The following is a 21,402-nucleotide window of genomic DNA, read 5'->3' as shown; positions in this document are numbered from 1 at the left end:
ATTTATAGAGATATATTTATACAGAGATAGATAGAGATATAAACCGATCCGTCTCGCTCCGTGTGTATAGATACATATATATAGCTATTTAATTCTTCCATCTCTCCAGCTCGTGGCTGACTTATTTTATGATTTTTTAAATATTTTTTTAAATCTCGCTCCTTTTTTTTTTTCTTTCTTTCATTTTTTTTTTCCCCCATTCTGGTGTGTGTGACTTTGCCTTGAAAGCAAGGGAGAGCAGAGCATCTGCATTTGGACTTTTGGGGGTCTTTTTTTTTCACTCTGTTTTTTTTTTCTATTTTATTTTTTTTGTCCTCGAGTTTTTTGGCTACTCAGTTGCCCCCACCCCCTTCTTTTGGGGTCTTTTTTTTTTTTTCCCTTCCCTTTTCCCCCCTCTCTTTTTGTGTTGTGTCTGGGTTTTTTTTCCCCGCCTGTGTCACTCTGTCAAGTTTATTCCCAACAAGAACAAAGTTTTCAGAGAGGGACAGAGGAGAAACTGCTTTTTGCCCCCCCCCTTTTTTTTTTTCTTTTTTTTTTTCCCTTTTCCCTTCCCCCCTCCCTTTCTCCTGTTGTTTTTCTAACCTGCCAGCGGAGAGGGGGGCGAGCCCGGCCCCCCCCCACCCCAGGACCCCCCAGGCAGCCTTTACCGTGCGCTCCGCAGTCGCCCTCTTTTCGTGCGTGCCTGTGTGTGGGTGCGAGCGTGGTGCCTGTCAAGGGGCTGTTTCTCTCCCCACCCTCCTCCTCCTCCTTCTTCCAAATATGCTTTTTGCAAGTTTTGATCTCGTCTCGGCACTGGCTACCCTCGCGGCGTGCTTGGTGTCGCTGACTTTGCTGCTGGCCGTGTCCCAACAGCTGTGGCAGCTCCGCTGGGCTGCCACCCGCGACAAAACCTGCAAGCTCCCAATCCCTAAAGGCTCTATGGGATTCCCTTTAATCGGAGAAACCTTCCACTGGCTCCTGCAGGTAAGGAGGATTCCCTTCCCTTCCTTTCTCTTTCCTTTCCCTCCCTGGAAGGTGGGTTGGGACCGGCTTTTTTTTTTTCTGGCTTTTTTTTTTTTTAAGGTTTTGTTGTTTTTTTTTTCTTTCTTCTTTTTTCTTTCCCTTTCGATTGCATCATGCGGGTTCCCGGCGAGCTGGGGCCGGGGGGCTGGTGGCGGCTGCGGGAGGGACGCGGGGGGACACCGGAGGGTGCCCGGCCCGGCTGGGCTCGCCCCGGAGCCGCCGCCGCGCTGCGCTCCCCGGCCGGGCACCGCGGGGTTCCCCCGCCGGAGGCTGCCGGGGAGGACCCTCGGGGTCTCCGCTGCGCTGCCAAAAATCTCCTTTCCTTCCCCCCCCCTCGCCGAAATCCTTGAAAAAATGATAATACTAAAGCCGGGGGTGGGAGGTAGCCCCGGGTGGATGTCGCCGGGCACGGCGCGGGGGCTCCCCGGGTCGTGTCCCCCCCGCTCGCCACCCCATGCAATGGGCTCGCCAACCCGTCCCGTCCCATCCGCGTCCCCAGGGCTTCTCCCGTTGGGTTCGCAACCCGCCCGGCTCGGGTCCGGCCCTGGGGGAAGCCCGCGGAGGTAAATCGGTAGATTAACCCGGGATTAACCTTGCTAAATGCTGAACAGCGGCGGGCGGAGCGGGATCCCCTCGGACCGCGTCGAGAGAGGGTGACTGCCAAAGAAAGAGGGGAAAAAAAATTAAAATAAAGGGAGGAGGAGAGGAGGCAGGAGGCGGCCGAGGGGTGCCCCGCTGCGGGGGGAGCTGGGGGCACCCCGGGGGCTCGCAGCATCCCAGGAGGGAACCCCCGAGGAAAATTAGCCCGAGGGTTTCCCACCTCCTCCTCCCAGGGCCAAATAAAAATAATAATAAGCAAATGGGAGCCTGGTGAGGATGCTCCCGCCAGCCAAGGTCGCGTTTTCATTGACGGGACCGCCGAGGGGGCTGGCAGAGCCCGCGGCGGGGCAGCGCAGCCCGGTCCCGGCTGCGGTGTCCCCCGGTGTCCCCCCCCCCCGCCCTGCGCCACCGCCGGGGAAGCCCCGACGTGGGAGCCCGGCGCGGCGGCTCCGCTCCCCGGCCGGCCCCCTCCCCGCCAGCGGCGCCGAAGGGGTTAACAGCACGCTCTCAATAGGGCTTTATTTTTTAAAGAAATTTATCAGATTTTTACGGGGGGACCAGAAAAGGGTTCTCGCTTTTCCACAGGCTCCGTCCAAACAGAGTCCAGGGCTAAAAATACAAAATTTTGTATAAATTGGACTCCATTCGAAACTTCTCCCACATAAAGGTCCTCTTTGTGCTGCCCTGGAAATGGTGTACAAATAACTCTTTATTAATGCCACAAAAAGGACTTTAATTATATTTACGCAGATCAAGAAACAGGGTCACCTGAACATCTGAAAATTCACAACCGCGCTTTTGTTTCAAAATAAACACACGCAGCACCGGGGCTGCAGCGCTCGCAGCTATTCTCCCCGCTCGGGATGGGGTTTTTTGGGGGGACACCTCCCCCCTCCTTCCCCCTCTGCGGCTCCATCCGCCTCTTCGCCGACAAAAGCCCCCGGAGCATGTGGGAAAGTTATTAAAGCCTCTCAAAATCTGGAGATTTACTTAGGCAAATTGCAGCCTTTCGAGTAAATTCAGCCTGAGCGGAAAAAAAAAAAAGAGAAAGGGGAAAGAAAAAAAAAAAAAAAGGTTAAAAAGTGCCAGGGGAGGTGAAGGTAGAAGTAAAAGAAAGGAGGAGGAGGAGGAAGGGGGGGCGGAGGGCACCGACCCCCGGCGGGAGGAGCGGGCGGGCAGCGCCGGGCGCCCCGTCGGAGGGAGCCGGGTGGGATGGCGGGGTTACCCCGCGCCCCCCCCATTCCTGCCCCCCCTCCACCCCGGCTGGGTCACCCCTAAACCTGCAAGAACAACCACCCCCCCCCCTCCCCAAGCTGCTCCCCGCTGCGCCGTGGGCATCCCCACGCGTGTGTGCGGCTGCGCGGGCGCGGAGAGGCCGTGCGGTAACACCCCCCCCCTCCATGTTTTCCCCCTCCTCGGTCCTTTCCCCCCTCCCCAGGGCTCCTGCTTCCAGTCTTCGCGACGGGAGAAGTACGGGAACGTTTTCAAGACGCACTTGCTGGGGCGGCCGCTGGTGCGAGTGACGGGGGCGGAAAACGTGCGGAAGATCTTGATGGGGGAGCATCACCTGGTGAGCACGGAGTGGCCGCGCAGCACCCGCATGCTCCTGGGGCCCAACACCGTGGCCAACTCCATCGGCGACATCCACCGCCACAAGAGGAAGGTGAGGGGCCCACGCGAGACCGGGGAAGGGCGGTGGGGGGGTGGGGGAGAGCGTGGGTGCGCGCGTGGGGCGGGGGATCCCTATCTCTTCTTCCCCTTCTTGCCCTCTTCTTCCCCTTCTTGCCCTCCTCTCCCCACTTCCCCCCCACCATGGACCCTTCGCACATGGAGGTCACACGTGGGCCCCCCCACCGTGTCCGTGCTCGATGCCTTTGAGGAATTTAAAAGGACGATGGGGAGGCGAGGGGTGGTCACACGCGGGGCTGCCCCGCAGAGGATGGAGGTGCTGCCCCTCTCCCCCCTCCCATCATCACCCCACCAGCCCCCCCACAACCGGTGACACGCATGGCGGGGGGCTGCTGTGAGCCCAGTGGCAAGTGCAGTCCTGGAGGGCTCTTAAAAGGGTGATGCGGCCACTGGGGGGGCAGAGGGTGGCGTGGGGTGGAGGGGAGTGGGGGGCAACGAGGAGGGGGGGCTCCCCCGTTTCCAGGCTCTGCTGAGAGGTGTTGTGGGGAGATCCCGTGGGGTTTGTGTTTGCTGGGGGGGGGGGTGTCTCATGGTGCTGGGCGTTGCATTGGATTTTGGGGCAATTGGGGCTCTGATGGGGGGCCCTGGGAAGAAGTGGGGAGGGGGGGACACGACTGAGCTGGCTGGGTGGGGGGCTGAGACCCTCCTGGGGCCTTGCGTCACCTCACCCCCTTGGTGGTCCTGGGGTCAGACCCTCCTTACAGGCCCCAAGGCAGGCAGGTAGCGCAGGGCAGCCTGGTTTCGGGGGGCGTTGAGCCCAAGCAGATGTGGGGGATTGTCCTCACGTCCCCCTGTCAAAAAGGTGGTGGCAAAGGTGCCAGCCTGCAGAGGCTGGCGTGGCGGCGTGGGTGATGGCTCCTCCATAGGACAGGCACTTTCCCAGCTGGGTCGGGGCAGGCAGCGGGTTTGGGGTGACTGCCGTGTCAATCCCTACCCAAGACCGGGGCAAACTCCGTGTTTGCAGTTACACCCCGTTTGCTTGGGCTACTTTTGTGTTTTTCTTAAGGAGGGAGATGTTTTTTCCAACCTTGCTGTCAAAGTTCATGGGGCTCCCTCCACCATGGAGCATAATTTGCAGCAGGAGAGGTGCAGGGAAACGGGGAACGACACACTTTGCTCCGGCAGCAGCTTTGGCTCCGATTTATTTCCTATTAAGGGAGGGTTCAGCGGCAGCAGGCAGCGGTTTGGAGGTGCCTCTACACTCCTTCACTCCTTCTTTTATCTTCTGCACAGCAAGATAATTTCTTGCTGCTGAGAAGTGGGGAGCTGAAGGCCTTTGGTTACGATGGCCTTGATAAAACCGCGGAATTCAGCCCTCAGGAACAGACACCGGGGGAGGCGAGGAGAGTGGGGTCATGGAGAAGGGAGGCCTGACCTCTGTGGTATCCTGATGGACTTGCAATTTGTACCGCAGCTCAGACGGGGAGCGCCGGCACCGGCAAGGAGCAATACCAGCAAAGTAGAGAGGGGAGAGCTTCTCTCCCTTGATATTTCTACCTGATGTTCTCACTTTTGTGTTTTTACCTAGTGGGAAATACATGTCCCACTCTAAAGGGTGAATCCCAATGCTTTCAGATTTTTCTGAGCCCAAAGTCTGGGCTGAATCTCCATCCTCCTCCTCCTCAAAACCCTTTTGCCTTCCTGATTTTTGGCATCGTGCATGATCCTAAGCTGGCAAGGATCCTAATTCCTCCTTAAGGGATGGCTAAAGCCTCCTGAGAACACGTACTCTGGCAAAACACTGTTCAGGGATGACCTTTACCAGCAGTGCCTGCTCCTGCTCAAACACCTTGCCTCTGCTTTGAGCTCTGGCATACCCGAGAGCAAACTCTTCCCCATATCAGCGGGACTGGGGATGCTGGAGTAGCTGATTTTTTTTTTAAGCTTTCTCTTCCAGCAGCGTGGGGTTGGGTACACCGGCCTCAGCTGACTCCCTTCCCTTTGAAAGATAAGGTGAACCTGCTTCTAACGGGAAGAAAATAAATCGTTTTGTTCTCGGGGAGATTGCGATGACCAGATTAAACCTTTTTCCAGGCCAGGTGCCTTCTACTGGCAGAAATTGCAGGTGCCTTTGGAGTTCGTTAGCCCTGAGCTTTTGTTGCTTTAAATGGTGTTGATTTTTAACCCTCCCCACCCCACTGCTGAGACTGTGAGAGGTCCAAGGAAGCACTAGATGTAAGATTTGAACTTGCTCCTTCTTGGTAGAAGTTTTTCTCTTAGTTACCCAGTTGGGTACCTTCCTCTTGACCCTCTGGGGAACCGAGCAAAGAACCTGTTGGCAGAAGACCCTGCTTTCCACAGACTTCACCAACTTCCATAGTAAGGATGCTGGTATTAATATAAATATTAAAAGAATTGGAGCAGCTGAAAGCTCCATGGAAAAGAGCAGCCCTATTTCCTGGGAAACCTTTTAGGTTGATGATAATTCAGTTTAAAGCATTGTGGGGCTTTGTGGAGCACAGTAGCTTCGTCCACCTCTCAAATTCTGTTTTCTACCTCATCTCTGAGCTTGAGCCTTTGCTTGCTTTTAAGTGGTTTCTCCTACTCTGGTCTTGCCAGAAATTGTACATGAGGTTTAATTTCTCGTGGCGCTGCTTGTGGTGTAGGGTGGTAGCCAACACGAGGAAAGGTAGAGCGTGAAACCCCATGTGTTCAGCATCTGCTGTGATTCCAACCATTGGGGTCATCTCTAGCTCTTGTTCCACAAACCCTTACGTGGTCACCACCTGCGATAAGTCCTCATCATCTTTCTAAAAATCGGTGGAGTTGCACTTATTTGCAGCTGCACTGGTGCATAATGTTTCATCATCCCCTGGCAACTGAGCCGTGGTCTCCTCTTGATGGGACAGATTGCCACTGAGATGTGAAGACAAGCTCTAGCAAAGAGCTTTAAACCCAACACGTTCTTGCACGATGTTTCTGGTCGCTTGCCATTGAAATCAGCTGTTCTGCTGGCCATGTGTCGTGAAGCTTTCCAAAGACTTTTAGCTCTTCAATATAACTTCAAGATCAGCAAATTGCAGCTATTGCTACTGGCTCTGCAGTAGGACGCTTTGCCCATGATGGTGGTGGGATCAGAGCCAAGTTGGACAACTCTCTGGAGCCTTTCTCTTAGGTTTGATGATTCTCTATCTCAGCTTCTCTTCAGGATCTTGCATGGACTCAATATCCCCTTCCATAAAGCGGATGAATATCCTCTTCTCCATCCCAGAGGCTTTAATCCCGTAGGTGTTGATAAAGGACTCTGAGATGCACGTGTGGGAGGTGCTCAGGAGGAACAAAGCCATATTAACAAGCTGCTCTCTGCTTTCCCATCCCGTATTTATTAAATCTCCCCTGCAGGAGGCTGTCAAAGTTCATATAAATTGGAGAAAACTTCCCCCTTTTGGGAAATGAACTCTCCAATTATTAGAGGGGGAGTCTCGGGGTATAAAAACTTTGCCCAGGGATGTGACAGCTTATGGGGCGGGATGGAGGGTGAGAGCAGGGCTGGGAGCAGGGCTTGCCTGCGTCAGGGGTATCGCTTTGTTGCAGATAACATCAGCGTTGGCTCTGTCCTTGGCCTGAGATGGAGCTGGTCGATAAGAACAGTTTACAAGTAGTAAAAGAAAGCAACCCAAAACTCCTCAACCTCCCTCCTGAGATAAATATCTACTGAGAGGCTGTTACTGCTGTTGGGTCACGGAGTTTATGTCGATGTCGGAGAAGGACCTGGGCCACCCGGGCTGCGGTGAAGGCTGCTTGTTCCTCTACGGTGGCATTTTTGTCTCAAAATCACCTTGCAGGTTACTGGCAGGAGCAGCCACGTTGCTTTCACATCTGGCTGGGCACGGGCATGTCTTTGCTCTGGCTTTTTGGTGGCAGCCCTCTGCCTCTCTCCGTTGCGTGAAGAATGCATGTTGTCCCTCGGGGTCAGGCGTGACATGTCCCGACGGAGGGGAGCTCCTGCTCTCCTACAGTAACTCATCAGGAAGGGATGGCTGGGAACGGTGCCTGGCTGAGGGTGCTCCTTGCCCCACACTTCTGCCTCTGGTGCTCTCCCCATCCTGCTCTTGTTTCGGTGGCACAGCCATGCTGCCTGTGCCATACCCTGGCCCAGCCTGGCTGTTCACTCAGTCCTTTTCACATCTTGCCCTTGTAGACATCTTCAGTTCCCATTTCTACCCGTAAGCTCCCATTTACACCCATGAAACCCCAGTGAAACCAGTGCAGTCGCTCCAGATTTACCACGTGTGTCTTCTGGAAGCGTCAATCCCTGCATCAATATGAGCTGTAACGAAGGGGAAGCAAAGCTGCTCTTAGGCACCAGTGGGCTCTGGTTTTATGGGATGTAAGGCCAGTGGGAAGTTGAGGTTCAGCAAACAGAGAGGGACCCCAGCATCTTGATGGAGAAGGAAATGGGAACTGGAAATGGCCAGGACGCATGGCCCTTAGGTTTTAGGTCCTAAGCAGCGCCCTGGGGCCAGGAAGGAGTTTCCCCGTGCTACGGTGTGCGGGGAAGGTGGGACTCAGACTTTCCTCGGAAGCATCCAGCCTTGGCAGAGGAGCGCTGGGCTTGCCGGGCCCGTGCTGTGTTCCAGCATAGTAATCCCAAAATAGGCACAGCTGGCTTGAAAAAAAGGAAAAGAAAGAATAAAATAAAAGCAGTCCGTGGGCTGGGTAGACATCCTAGACCCGGAGACTCGAGGAGGAAGCAGACAGTGGTGCAGAGAAACGGCCTGTTTTGTCTCACTGTCCAAAACTACATCATTCATTAACACACCACAATTAATGTTCTGCCTTGGAGGCATACAAGTGTTGAGCTTATTAGCACCAAGTAGAAAGGTCTGAGGCTTTAATATAGTTTGCAAGAGGATTAAGAACACAAAAGGGGCCATAAATTTACAACCAAATATAAACCAGCTGCTGTGGGCTGGACTGGGGGGGGGGGGGGGGGGGGGGGAGGGAAGGAGGGTGATGGGGGAGAGGGGCGGGAGGAGGAAGGAGGGATGGGAGGCGGCAGGAACATACCTTTTGCCCTACAAAAAACCCCGACACAAGCTGTTAAGAGGGGTTTTTTTAGGGGTTTTTTTCTTTGCATTTCCACCCAACCCCGCCGCCCTCCTCCTTGTAAATCCCACGGTGGAAAAGAAACCGTCCCCTTCTATCTGACCCCCCCGCAAAATCCTGTCAGTCAGCTCAAGGGGGCTGGATTCCAGCTGCCATCGGCTGGCCCTCCTCCAGCCCCTTCTTGGGGTGTCCGTGTCGGGCTGCTGCCCTGTCAGGGAGTTTTAACCCACGGGCGAAAGCCACTGGAGATGGAGAAAAGGCTTTCCTCGATGGAGGAGGGCTCCCGCTCGTGGTCTTGGGGAAGAATTTGTCAGCTCAGTTGGCTCGTTGACTTTAGACCAAGTAGCGCTGTCATCTACAGTGGTGTAAATCCAGAGTAATTCCAATGGATTAAAGAAAAAAAAGAAACAGCAAAGCGCGGGCGCTCCTGGCTGAAAGGCAAATTTCATGTGTTTTCATAGCACCTTCCACCCCAAAATGCCCTGTAAGCTCAGAGGGTCTTGAGAAGCTGTGATGTGTTGGAGTGTGGTTACAGCCCTGCGAGCTGAACCTCTTTAATGTTGACTGCTCTAACTTTCTGTGCCGTCCGGGATGGGAGCTGTTGGGTGCCCTGTGAGGCATGGAGAAGGTGGAACCTCTCCTCAGGCTGCAATGCTCTGCGTGGGTCCAGGCTCTGCTTTAGAGCGGGAATGGGGGATGCCAGGAGCTAATCCCAGAGATGGGAAAGAGCTTTTCAAACTCAGGATCTGTCCCACACTGTCTTTGTGTAGCTTTGGTTTTCTACTGCATCGTACTCCATCCTTACAAGCAGCTCAAGCAACCTGCTGGGTTGTGGTTGATAACATCCCACTCATCGCTCTGGGGACCGAGTGCTTTGTTTCCTTTGAGACCAAGGGCTGCCCAGGGAGATGGTGGAGTCACCATCTCTGGATGTGTTTAAGAAAAGACTGGACATGGCACTTAGTGCCATGGTCTAGTTGACATGGTGGTGTCAGGGCAACGGTTGGACTCGATGATCCCAGAGGTCTCTTCCACCCTGGTTGATTCTGTGATTCTGTGATTCTGTTTCAGGTTAATGATGCTCTCCATTACTTCTCAGGTGGCATTTCTGCCACTAACTCTATCTCTCTGTCAGCCAGCTTGCTCTTAAACTTTCCTCTCCTTAATTTTGTAGGGTGGCCTTGAGTCATCTCAGCCCTTGTCATCTCCTCCCTGGTCTTAGTTTAAAGCTCAGAAAAGGCCTCTGATAGCTGGCAGGAGCTCATGTGTTCAGAAGCAGGGACATCTGCACCATCAGATGTGTGCTCATCCCCATATGATGCACAGAGGTCTTAAAAGACCTTACTCAGGATTCTGGTGGCAGAGCTGGTGGAAGAAGCGCTTTTCCAAGCGTCTTCCCCTATTTCTGCCAAGAGATGATGCGTGCTCAGAAAGGTGTATTTATTTCACCTTCGGGGTGGAGCGGGCTGCTTTATGGGGTGAGGGTTTCCCTCTCAGCCTCCCTGCGAGCGTGGCTGCCCCTCATGCTCTGCTCCGCTCCCAGCCTGTGGAGCACTTGGCAAGACCGAGGTCTAAGCGCTCCCATGGAAGAGCACTTGAGGCTGGTTTCTTTGCCAAGTCTGGCTTTGTCTCTAGGAGAGTCCATCCTCTGGTTTACTTAAACGCGTGGGGTTCCTTCCTTTTGGTCCCTTCTGCGTGCTCCAGGAAGATGCAGGAGGTCAGCAAAAAGGGGACTTTTCTCCTGATATTTCTCTTCCATTGGCTCCGTATCCGTGCTGCCTGGGCAGGCTGCTCTCCTCCTCTTTAGCTCTGGGTAAACTCTCATCTTCACGTCACAGATCTGGGATTTAGTACGTGGTGCAAAACCAAACAGGATAGCCCGTGTTTGCAGGATGCTCCTTCTCCACGGCTCCAGCCACAGGCAGCGGGTGCTTGCCCCATTGGACCTCTTCTTACCCAGATGATCCCACCTTTCTAATCCCTTCTGGCTGGACACAGCTCCTGTTTCTTTGCCACACTGTCTGTTGATGTGATATCGTCTTTCTCTTTCTCTCCCGGCATTTGATTCCCTCCTTGAAGAGCGGTGACAATATGTAAGGTGAATTTTGCTCTCCTCAAATACACTGGTTCCTCATGGATAAATGCGGGGAGAGCACTTGGAGCGGCACTTCAGAGGTGGTGTAGGCACACAGATGCTGAAGTTCAGGTTGGACATTAGGAAGCATTTCTTCTCAGCAAGGGTCATTAGACATTGGAAGGGGCTGCCCAGGGAGGTGGTGGAGTCACCATCTCTGGAGGGTTTTAAGACTGGACATGGCACTTAGTGCCATGGTCTAGTTGACGTGGTGGTGTCAGGGCAATGGTTGGACTCGATGATCCCAGAGGGCTCTTCCAACCTGATTGATTCTGTGATTCTGTGTTTAGGTATCCCCATAAAGTGGGCTAATTGACCTAAATTGCTGAACGTAGCTCGTTGCATTTTGCTGGTGCTGGTGTTGGGTTTTTTTTGAGACGAGGCAGTTTTGCAGAGGGGGGGTGCTGAGACAGATGCAGGGTGTCCTGCTTGTTCCCTGCTCTCACCCCCAGCCTGGCCATCACAGCCCCTTTAACCTGATAGCCTGTTACAGGGTTTTGGATGGAAAGCGAAGTCTCCCGTGACATGTGGAGGGTTTGTAGAGCTGCTCGGACATGCAGATTTTTGAGCCATGGGGAAATGGGGTGCTTGAGATCATTTTCTGAACTCAAGTGGAAAGATGAAATGCTAAAGTTTCTCACAACCCTAGATGTTTAAAAAAAAATTAAAAAAATAGGGGTATGGGCAACTCTGAAAGGTGCATGATCATCCTAATGTGGCCCAAGGATGCTGAAATGATCTTTACAATTTTTTCCAGCACATTTTTTTTGAGAATGATTCAAATTTCAGTAAAACTGCCTTTTGCAAGGGCACTCATTTCTTTTCTTCAGCTGGGTCAAGTTTGGAGACTCCAGCTACCGTAACCAGATTCCCTTTGGAGATGGGTCACAGCGTTCATGGTGCTCTTGCACTTCTGCCTGGGAGAGGTTGCTGCCTTCAGCTCCCCCGAGACACCTGCACTCCTCACCTGCACCCTGCATGCAGCACTTGGTTTTGGTGGGCAAACCCAGCATGGTCAGGAGCTGAAACTCTTGGCTTTTCCCTCTCAAGGGGCCTGGATTCCTCCCGTGGTGGAGCACGGCAGGAGACCTTGGAGTGGTCCATGTGCTCCATTTTCCAATTACAGCATGGGGAGAAAAGGCATCAGCTCTTTGCTATGTGTCTGTGAAAGGCAAAGCCCTTTAAAAATAGATGTCAGCGTGTCAGGGCAGCGGTGGGATTTTGTGGAGGTCCTCTCCTCTTTGCGGTGCCTTACATAGTCTTCACAACTTTTTTACCGTGTTTTCACTTCGCCTAGTGCTCCTGATGCCAGGGCAGCCTCTTGCCCATAAGGCTTCTCATCCCACTCCAAAAATATCATGGTTTACAAGCCCGCTGGAGCGTGGCAGTGGGCTCCACGTCTGGCAGCCCTGCGTCTGATGTCGGAGAGAGGCAGACATCCATTATAACATGGTGACAGCACAGGGTTGGGACGGACACCGCCTCGTCTTTTGAAATGTAGGAAGAAATAATGTGTCTCCAGGTTGAGACACGGCTTTGGGTGCTTCCTGACACGTCCTGCCAGCCAAACCACTGGTGGGTGCCAAATTGGTTCGTGAAAACATCTCCACGCTAGTTGTGCCTTCGTTTGGTCGGGCCAGCAGCTCTGGCCACCGCGGGCCGGGTGAGACACAGGTGTCTGATCCCAAAGTGTAAGTTTTCCTCCTGGAGGGGAGGAAGGAATAGCTCCGTTCCCTCAAGCTTCGCCAGGGGAGGTTCAGGTTGGACATTAGGAAGCATTTCTTCTCAGCAAGGGTCATTAGCCATTGGAAGGGGCTGCCCAGGGAGGTGGTGGAGTCACCATCTCTGGAGGTGTTTAAGAAAAGCCTGGACATGGCACTTAGTGCCATGGTGTAGTTGCCATGGTGGTGTCAGGGCAATGGTTGGACTCAATGATCCCAGAGGGCTCTTCCAACCTGACTGATTCTGTGATTCTGTGGTTTGCCGTGTTGATGTGCCAGGTGGGAGCAGGGGAGAATGTGGTCAGCAAAAGGCAGGGGCTGAAGCTTGTGCTTGGCATGGGGAGCTTTGGCCAGCACCAAGGAGGGGGAACACAATGAAAAACATCATCTCTGCTAACTCCTGTCCACCCCAGCCAGCAAACAAGCCTTTGCTATGCATGGAAACTCTGTGGGTTGAAGTTCAGGGCTCTTCACTTCAATGTCCTCTCCTCTTTGGTGCGGTTTAAGGATGGGGCTGGGGTATTCTCCAGCCAGGACCAGGGGCAGTTTGCTGTCACACAGTGCTGGACCTCTCCAAGAGATCCTGCAGCTGAGACACTGGGAAGGAATTTTCTGCCTTAGGAAAACCATAAATCTTTAAATGTCCTGTTTCCACTATGAGATAGATTCGGAAGTTTCCAGCCAGGCTCGCTGGGTGGTGGTGTCTTCCTCGGCATGGGGTGAGCATGCATGTGCGGGTGTAAATGAATGCCCTGGGATGGAGCAAATCCCCAGATTGGGCTCTTTGGGGACATATCAAAACGTGAAAAAAATGAGGGCTCTTTCCAGCGTCCCCCAAAAGTCCTGGCCGTGCCCTGGCTCTGCTGCCGAGGCCACCTGGCCAGACCCCCACCACGGCTGGGCTACTGCAGAGCCGGGCATCCCCTTGGAGCTGATTTTGCCTCTTGGCAGCTCTGGAGCAACATTTTTTTGCATCGATGCTCGTTGATTTTGCTTGATCTTGCTCCTGCAAGCGGCTGAGACGTTCGGCTCAGCTTCACTAGAGGGCGCAGGAATTTTAGGCTAGAAACGTGCGGAGGGAAAGTTGGCTGCCTTTTCCTCCTTTTTAATCAACTGGAAAGATGCAGGGTTGAACTGGAGGTGACTGGAAGGGGATCCAGACTTGTGTCTGGCTGGGGAAGGATCTGCTGACATCTGGGATTAGGCGATGCGGAGCGCAGAGGCGGCGAGTGGATGGGGCGTCGCAGTGAGCCGGCGGCGTGGCCTGGACTCACCATGTCGGCTGGCCCCATGGCTGGGAGCTGTGGGCTCCAGCAGACATGGGGTGCAGCTGGCTGGCGCTGGAGGAACCTGATAGCAAAAGCAGAGCTCAAAAAAGGGGCAAAAAAAGACAAAAAATCCCTCCCGGTCCCCCAGTGCTAAATGCTCCTCCTTTTCAGGCTGGGCAGGTGGTGTGTTGACCTCCACAGAGGCTCAGTCTTCTCTTCCTGAGGGTCTCCTCCTCTGCGTCTTCACTGGGCATCGCTCCTTGGTAGGGACACTCTCCTCTTCGGAGTCTGGCTTGGTCTGCGGGGTGTGGATCCAGCCCTGGGCCGGTTCTCTGTACTGCTGCAGCAATTCTGCACAGCAGGACCAGAGGCATTGGGATATTGTGCTTTTTTGCGGGGTGCAGGGAATCTCCGAGCCCTTTGCCTGTGGGAGATGGTGGGCAGAGCTGGGGGATGACGTGGTTTGCCCCAGGGGCCACGTCCATTGGGACGGTGGCTCCAAGCAGGGCTGCAGCCTCGGCGCCTCTTAAGCAGAGGCTGTCCCCTCGCCAGCTCTGCTTTCAGCTGGAGAAACTGAGTCACGGGAGAGGGGATTCAGTGGGGGCCTCTGTCCTTACCCCAAACTCCCCAGCATGGATGAAGGGCAGATGCCAGCCAGATAGGGAGATATTGGTGTCCCTTCGCCGGCCCCACCGAGGAGGTCCTGTCCCATCACTGTGGAGCAGCTTGTGGCTGCCAGCTCTCCTCCAGCTGGCACTGCACCAAAGCCTAGTGTCCTGCTCATGGCCACCAGGAACCGGCCTGTTCCCAGCTCCCTTCATGCCATCCCCAGCCAGCCGAGGGACCCGGCTTTAGCGTCTCCAGCTTTTCTTTTCCAAGCGGCTGCTTTTTCACCGCCCTCCCTCCCACAGGCAGGTCTGCCTGAGCATCGCTGCCCTTTCCAGGCTTAAAAATAGCTCGTGAAGTGCAGAGAGGCGGCAGAAAGCAGCAGCAGCCGCGCGGCCTCGCGCCCTCGCCGTGATCTCACCGCCCCGCTGTTCGTTCATTCATTCCTCCGCTCCATTCATGCCTCCGCTCCTCGTAGCCATCCGGGGACAGCTGTCTGTCTGCAGGCAGAGCTGTCTGTCGGTCTGCTGGTGTTTTTCTTTCTGATCCCTCCTACCGTCCCGTTTGCACGCTGGTCTTTCCATGCGGAACCTCCGAGCTCTGCCCCACCGTGTGATGAGTTTTACTCAGGGCTCAGCCCGAGCGCGGCGCGTGATGAAGCGGCTCTTGTCGAGCCTCCTGCCCGGCGCTGCGAGGGGACAGAGGTGTTATTTCACCAAACAAACTCCCAGTGAACGATGTGCATTAGCAATGAGGGGTCACAGCCAGGAAAATATTACCTTTCCCTTTGAGGGCTGACTGCGGAGGAAATTCTCACATTTACAGCTCCAGCGAGTCCGGCGCTCATGGAAAGAGGTGGGGGGAGGCTTTGATTTCGCTCCTCTTGTTGGTTTGATAACTTTGAAGCCCCCCCACCATGCATTGAGCCCCCTCAGGGACTGGCCACCGGTGGAGGCCACGCAGGCTTGCAGTTCCCTCCTCGGGAGCCTGTTTTAATTTGATTTTCCCAGAGGCCTGGCGGTGCGTGTGTGCGTGCTGCCCCGTGTGTGTGTGTGTAGGTTAATAAAAAATAAACAAACAGCACTTTTTCCTCTGGTGCACTCTGGGAGGGATGCGGCGGGGGACGCCGAATGAAAGCGTGCGCTGTGGGCTGCGCCGGGGAGGGCTGAAGGGACATTCCTGGCATTGCTGAGCTCGTCGTGCAACGCGCGCGGGCCCTGGCCCAAATTGGAGTAAGGAGCCGTTAGCAGCGGGGACCTGGGGAGGCCCACTCCCGTGCAGTGTTTACTCGCAGAACTTAAATTAATGCTGTCTGCTGACATCAGGGGTTTTTTTCCCTGGTTTCCCGAGGAAATGAGCCATGTGCGATCGCAACCTCTGCGGACGTGTGTGCGTCTCTTCCCCACTTGAACCCCTGGCTAAGTTCAGCCAGATTTCACAGACATCCTAAATGCCTCAAAATAATTATTTTACTTAATTTTTTACACATATTAAAAAAAGGTGGTTGATAGGTGGGAGAAATTGCCAATGCTTCCCATTGAGAGAAAAGCTTGCGTGTGTCTGCGTGTGTGCACAACCATAATCACAGAGTCAATCAGGTTGGAAGAGCCCTCTGGGATCATCGAGTCCAACCATTGCCCTGACACCACCATGGCAACTACACCATGGCACTAAGTGCCATGTCCAGTCTTTTCTTAAAGACCTCCAGAGATGGTGACTCCACCACCTCCCTGGGCAGCCCCTTCCAATGGCTAATGACCCTTGCTGAGAAGAAATGCTTCCTAATGTCCAACCTGACCCTCCCCTGGTGAAGCTTGAGGCTGTGTCCTCTTGTCCTATCGCTAGTTGCCTGGGAGAAGAGGCCGACTAATGTTAGACACTAAAGAATCCCCGTGGAAGAGATGTATTAGTAGCATCCAAATTGTGGGATGAATGTAACTGAGAGCCATGAGACATGGAGCCGTGGGAAAACCGGCTCCATCTGTCCTGCCGTGCACAGAGGTGTAGCTTTCCCTCCCACCTCTGTTTTGCCCCGTGTTATTGCCTGTCGTTTGTGATGGTTGTGGTGGGGATCAGCCTGCGGAGGATCTGTTGGCTGATATTTCTCCATTGACGTTTTATGGCAGCTGTTTTAGAAATTGATGACGCTGGATGATGAATTCTGGATGATAATGAGTCTTCTGCTAAGTGGACCTGTGATGTCTGTTTTTATGGACAGAAGCTGGTTACTAGAGAAGGGAAAGAGGAGGGTGTTGGGGCTGTGTAGAAATCTCTGCTCGCTCTCTTTTGTAGGTTTTCTCCAAAATCTTCAGCCATGAGGCACTGGAGAGCTATCTCCCCAAGATCCAGCTGGTGATCAAAGACACCCTTCGGGCGTGGAGCAGCAACCCTGAGTCCATCAACGTCTACCACGAGACCCAGAAGCTCACCTTCCGCATGGCCATCCGTGTCCTGCTGGGCTTCCGCATCCCCGATGAGGAGCTCAACCGCCTCTTCGAGGTCTACCAGCAGTTTGTGGAGAATGTCTTCTCCTTGCCCGTGGATCTGCCCTTCAGCGGCTACAGGAGGGTAAGAGATTTGGGCTAAGTCCTTCACCAGCCCATAACACCAAACTGGGATTAATGGAGCGCTTGCTAATCCCCACCTCTACGGGTTATTGGTGGGATGTCTTCTCACCCTCTGACCTCTGGAAGTGAGTCATTTTGGGCTACAAAGTCCTGTTTCAGGAGTGGAGAGGAAGATTCATTCATGGGTTTTTAGAGTGTTAGGGACTGTGTGGGTCGATGTAAGAGAGAACACAGTCAGGACTTGCCCAGATATAATGTGTAATTTTTTCTCACTTGTAACTGGCAGTTTTGATGTTTTATTTTGTTTGTGGGACCCTTCTGTTAATTCCCTCCTGTCCCCAGGGCAAAACAGGTCAGCGGACCTTCTAATTCCAGGCACTGTTCTAGTTTTTTGATGTATGATGCAAAATGAAAGCCTACCAAAAAAACATAGACAAAAAGTTGTATTGTTTTCACGGGGAATTGCGGTAACAGAAATATGGGGTTTTAAAATTTATTCTTGTGATTCCCACTGTAAATTTTGTTATTGTTATTTGACCACGTGAATGAGCCCAACTGTTTGCAGCCCTGAAGCATGTGCAGCAGCAGGTTAGCCCGGTGCAGCTGCATTCAAATAGGAATTGCTTTACTGAGACCAGGTGATAAAATTGCTCGGGAAGCCCATTCCGCTCCCAGGAAGAGGTTCCTTTCGGAAGAATTGACTTTTCTTTGAGAGACAATTTTCCCAGGGGTGAGCTGGAGGCCTGTGAATTGGTGCAGTACTGGGGCTCCCACATCAGACCTATCATTTGCACGTAGGTGCTGATTACTCTTGCCTGTAATCTCACCCGCTTGGGGTTTGCTCCTCCTGCCCAGGGAACAACTTCAACATCTTTATTCTTCTCTTTGAGCATCTGCAATTGCAGTTGTATTCCTTAGACACGTCGTCCTCCAGCTCCTGGGGATGCTGGGCTGGGGATGGTGGTGGTAGCGTTGTGTCCTGCATGGTCCGATGGCTTTCTGCTCCACAGGGCATCCGGGCACGCGAGACGCTGCAGAAGGGGCTGGAGAAAGCCATCCAGGAGAAACTGCAGAACACGCAGGGCAAGGACTATGCCGACGCACTGGACATCCTGATAGAGAGCGGCAAAGAGCACGGCAAGGAGCTCACCATGCAGGAGCTGAAGGTAAAGATCTTCCCCATGGTCGCCTTGTCCATCAGGGCAGGGGCTCCCCGAAGAGCAAAGCGTGAGCTGCTCTAAGGAGGATTTTTTTGGAGCAGACCTGAGATGATCAGTGAGAGCTGGGGGACTGCAATGTGTGGTTGGAACTGCAGGTGAACCCTGGTCTGGTGGATTATGGTGCCAACAAGTTGCTTTCCTATGGGCCATATTTATTAGCAGATCATGCTCAGCCCTTTCTAAAAAGTATTTCCAGGGAATACCAGAAGACCATACAGGTTTGCTGAAGATTTCAACCTTGACCAGCTTCATCCCTTGACCCGTCCAGTTCTATAGTGCCTCCTTTGCAGGGCATATGAGCCCCCATGGAGCAGGGTCACAGCATAACTTGTCCTTCATATGCCTTCAAGAGCCACCTCGAGGGTTTCTTCTGCCTGTCTAGTCCTCAGCATTCTCCAAGGCTCTGTGGGAAGCTCACCATGGCGAGTGTCCAAGACCTGTGCCTGCACAAGGAGAGACCTTGCAGTTAGACATGACCAGGCTGGAGAGCTGTTGGAGAAAAAAATGCTCCATGGCAGCCTGCGTGCCTCTCCCTCGATGTGCCATGGTTGCTGGCCTGTCTGTCCATCCATCCCCTGTGTCTTACCCTGGCTTTGCTCTTGTCTTTCAGGATGGCACCCTGGAGCTCATCTTCGCTGCCTACGCCACCACTGCCAGCGCCAGCACCTCTCTGATCATGCAGCTCCTCAAACACCCCCGGGTCCTGGAGAAGCTGCGGGAGGAGCTGCGCAGCAAGGGCATCCTCCACAACGGCTGCATCTGCGAGGGCTCCCTCCGGCTCGACAACATCAACAGCCTGCACTACCTGGACTGCGTCATCAAGGAGGTGCTTCGCCTCTTCACCCCCATCTCCGGGGGGTACCGGACGGTGCTGCAGACCTTTGAGCTGGATGTGAGTATTGCCATGTCTCTGGGGTGAGGCTGCACCGTGAGCTCCTCAAAACAGCCTTTTTCATGCTGTTGCAAAGCTTGCTTGAGCCTGGCTTAGATGAGACCTCAGGGAGGACAAATTAGGTCCTGCTGGTGATGGGAGGTGGAATTGCTCTGGATTCAGAAGAGGGTGGTGGAATCTGGCCCGTGGCAGGGAAGGGATACACTCGAGCTGTCAAGGAGGAGACAGGCGTGATGCTTCAAAGAGCAACTCGTGACAATGTTTGACGCCAAAATCTGAACTGGGGTGTGACAAGGGAAAGGTTTACTGCAAAGGGCATCTCCAGGCTGCGGGATGACAGGCGGATTACTCATCGCGATGGCTGGAATTTCCTACTAGCAAAACAAAATCTTGAGACCCGGCTTGTCACTGTAAATCCTACTACTGTAATGATTTGAGTCGGAAATCTTTTAAAGTGCTCAGGGGATGATAAATCCGCCCCGTTTCTCATCGCCCAGGCCCTGACATGTGCGTTGGGCGTGTGGGGCTGGCAGGCGGCGGGGGTGTGAGCAAAGCCATGGGATGTTCTCTGAAGGGCACATCATGGGTGCAAGAAAATCTTCTTCCCTTTGCCTGGTGGCAGTCGAGCACTGTGGGGTTCCTGGGAGGTGACTCCTGCCAGCGACTGCAAAGCAAATAAATAGCAGTGGATCATCCGGTGGGTCCCTGGGATAGAGGCAGGAATAAACCCAGGGTTCCCACCTCCCAGCCCTTTGCACTGCACTCTCTGGTTCTCTTTTAAATCTGCGTCACGATCAAGTAATAAACCCAAATAAAATGGGAAAAGCAGACAAAGCAAAATGGCTTTATCTTGTTCTCCCACTCCCTCTCCCTTTGCAGTAAGGTTGACGCGCTCTGGTTTTCTCTCCACCCCTTCCCTCTTCTCTGCAGGGTTTCCAAATCCCCAAAGGCTGGAGCGTGATGTACAGCATCCGGGACACCCACGACACCGCCCCAGTCTTCAAGGATGTGGACGTCTTCGACCCCGACCGCTTTGGGCAGGGTCGAAGCGAAGACAAGGATGGCAGGTTCCACTACCTCCCCTTTGGAGGAGGTGTACGGACCTGTCTGGGCAAGCACCTGGCCAAGCTCTTCCTCAAGGCGCTGGCCATCGAGTTGGCCAGCACCAGCCGCTTCGAGCTCGCCACCAGGACTTTCCCCAAAATCACCCTGGTGCCCGTGGTCCACCCGGTCGATGGACTCAAGGTCAAATTTTTTGGACTGGATTCCAACCAGAACGAGATCTTGACGGGGACAGATGCCATGCTGGGGGCGACGGTGTAAAGCCCACGCCGGCGGCACGAGGGATGGGCGGCCAGGGGACGGAGGGGTGGGGTGGGGGCAAGGGGGACGAACAGGAGGGGAGGAGAGAGGGATGAGAAGCTTCTCCACGATGCTCACTTCACAGAGCCTCCGGGTCGGGACTGCTTTCTCCACCGGTGAAGCTGCCAAAACCGTTTCGGGGCGTGGAGAAGCGTTGGGGTGTCGTCGTGCGTCTCGTTTCGTTTCGGAAGGAAGAAGAGTCGCAAACCCCAAGTCGAGCTGGGATGTCTGACCATACACAGTATCTAAATATTATAAATATATATATATAAATATCTATAAAACACTTCTGCTGCCAGGAGGAGCGCTGCAAAGGCCCGACTGCGGGAAAGGCTTCGGAAATCAGCCGGCGATCAGAGGTCTGGCGTCCCGGGGAGGCTCTTGGGTGGCCTCTGATCTTTTTTTCTTAACAGTGTTAAATTAGCTGGTGATAACAGTGTTTTTTTTTTATTTTGTTGGGGTTTTTTTGTTGTTGTTCATTTGTTTGGTTGTGTTTTTTATTTCGGGGCGTTGGAGGCTTTCCTTGGCAAGGGGGAGACAAGCGACGCCCGTTCCCGTCCCCTCTCCTGCTGGTGCCGGGGTAGGTTGGGGAGGGGGGGGGGCTGCCCTTTTGCCTCCTCTGTGGAACCGAAAAACCCTGTGGTGTGTTGTCCAGGGCTGAGTGGATGGTGAGCTGTCCCTCTGAGGCCTCGGACGAGTGCATATTTACATTTTGCATTTGGGGCTCTGGGTAGAGGCGGGGGGATGTGTGTGTCCTTTTTTTTCTCGTTGAGTTTCCTGCTGCTGCTACACGGCCTGTGTGCACCCATTCCCTCGTGACAGCTCCTCACCAGCCCCTTCCCCGTGCAAAGGCACCCATTTTGGGGGGCATTTCGGTGCCTTTGCTCTCCCTCAAGGTGCAGGCACCAGCCTCCGAACTGCATGGCCCCACCGACCCACTGCAGCTCTGCCAGCGCCGGGGCGCAGAGCGAAGCCGCCCCGCTCAGAGCTGCTCGTTTCGGTGCGTCCTCTTCCACGGGATGCGTTTGCATTAAAGGTGATCTCTATAATTAAGCCAACCTACACATCGTTTGTCTCGTGTTTGGGGTTTGTTTGGCCATGGGAGAGCTCGGCAGGAAGGAGAGCGAGCGGCGGGCTCCTTGCAAGCTGTCCACCCCGTCCCACCGCTAAACCTCGGGGCCCTGCCCAAAGCTTCTCTGGCACAAGCGAGCGGCCACCAAGGTATCTTGCATTTGATTTCCTGGGTGGGTTTGTTTTATTTTATTTTTTTTTGCATGCAAGAGGCTTCTGGG

At 54.0% G+C, this 21,402-nt stretch overlaps 1 protein-coding gene across 2 annotated transcripts; it reads left to right on the top strand.

Moving 5' to 3' along the window:
• Positions 1-759: 759 nt before the first annotated feature.
• Positions 760-20,071, top strand: CYP26B1 (cytochrome P450 family 26 subfamily B member 1). Of its 2 annotated transcripts, XM_068403871.1 has the most exons (6): positions 760-963; positions 3,041-3,265; positions 16,362-16,637; positions 17,647-17,802; positions 18,467-18,748; positions 19,679-20,071. In XM_068403871.1, the coding sequence occupies exons 1-6, from the start codon at positions 760-762 to the stop codon at positions 20,069-20,071; spliced, it is 1,536 nt and encodes a 511-aa protein (XP_068259972.1). The 2 variants fall into 2 exon arrangements, with proteins under 2 accessions (XP_068259972.1, XP_068259973.1); XM_068403872.1 differs by lacking the exon at positions 3,041-3,265.
• The last annotated feature ends 1,331 nt before the right edge of the window (positions 20,072-21,402 follow it).

The sequence above is a fragment of the Nyctibius grandis genome, chromosome 6 (genome assembly GCF_013368605.1).
Source record: "Nyctibius grandis isolate bNycGra1 chromosome 6, bNycGra1.pri, whole genome shotgun sequence".
NCBI lineage: Eukaryota > Metazoa > Chordata > Aves > Nyctibiiformes > Nyctibiidae > Nyctibius > Nyctibius grandis.
The sequence above is the reverse complement of the archived record's forward strand: the minus strand, read 5'-3'. Positions and strand labels throughout refer to the sequence as shown.

Bases quoted from the DNA above. Each gene is read 5' to 3' on its own strand.
- CYP26B1 (XM_068403871.1), top strand. From the start codon at position 760: ATGCTTTTTGCAAGTTTTGATCTCGTCTCGGCACTGGCTACCCTCGCG. The intron at 3,266-16,361 runs GTGAGGGGCCCA...TCTCTTTTGTAG, and splicing joins TCCACCGCCACAAGAGGAAG to GTTTTCTCCAAAATCTTCAG. The intron at 18,749-19,678 runs GTGAGTATTGCC...TCTTCTCTGCAG, and splicing joins TGCAGACCTTTGAGCTGGAT to GGTTTCCAAATCCCCAAAGG.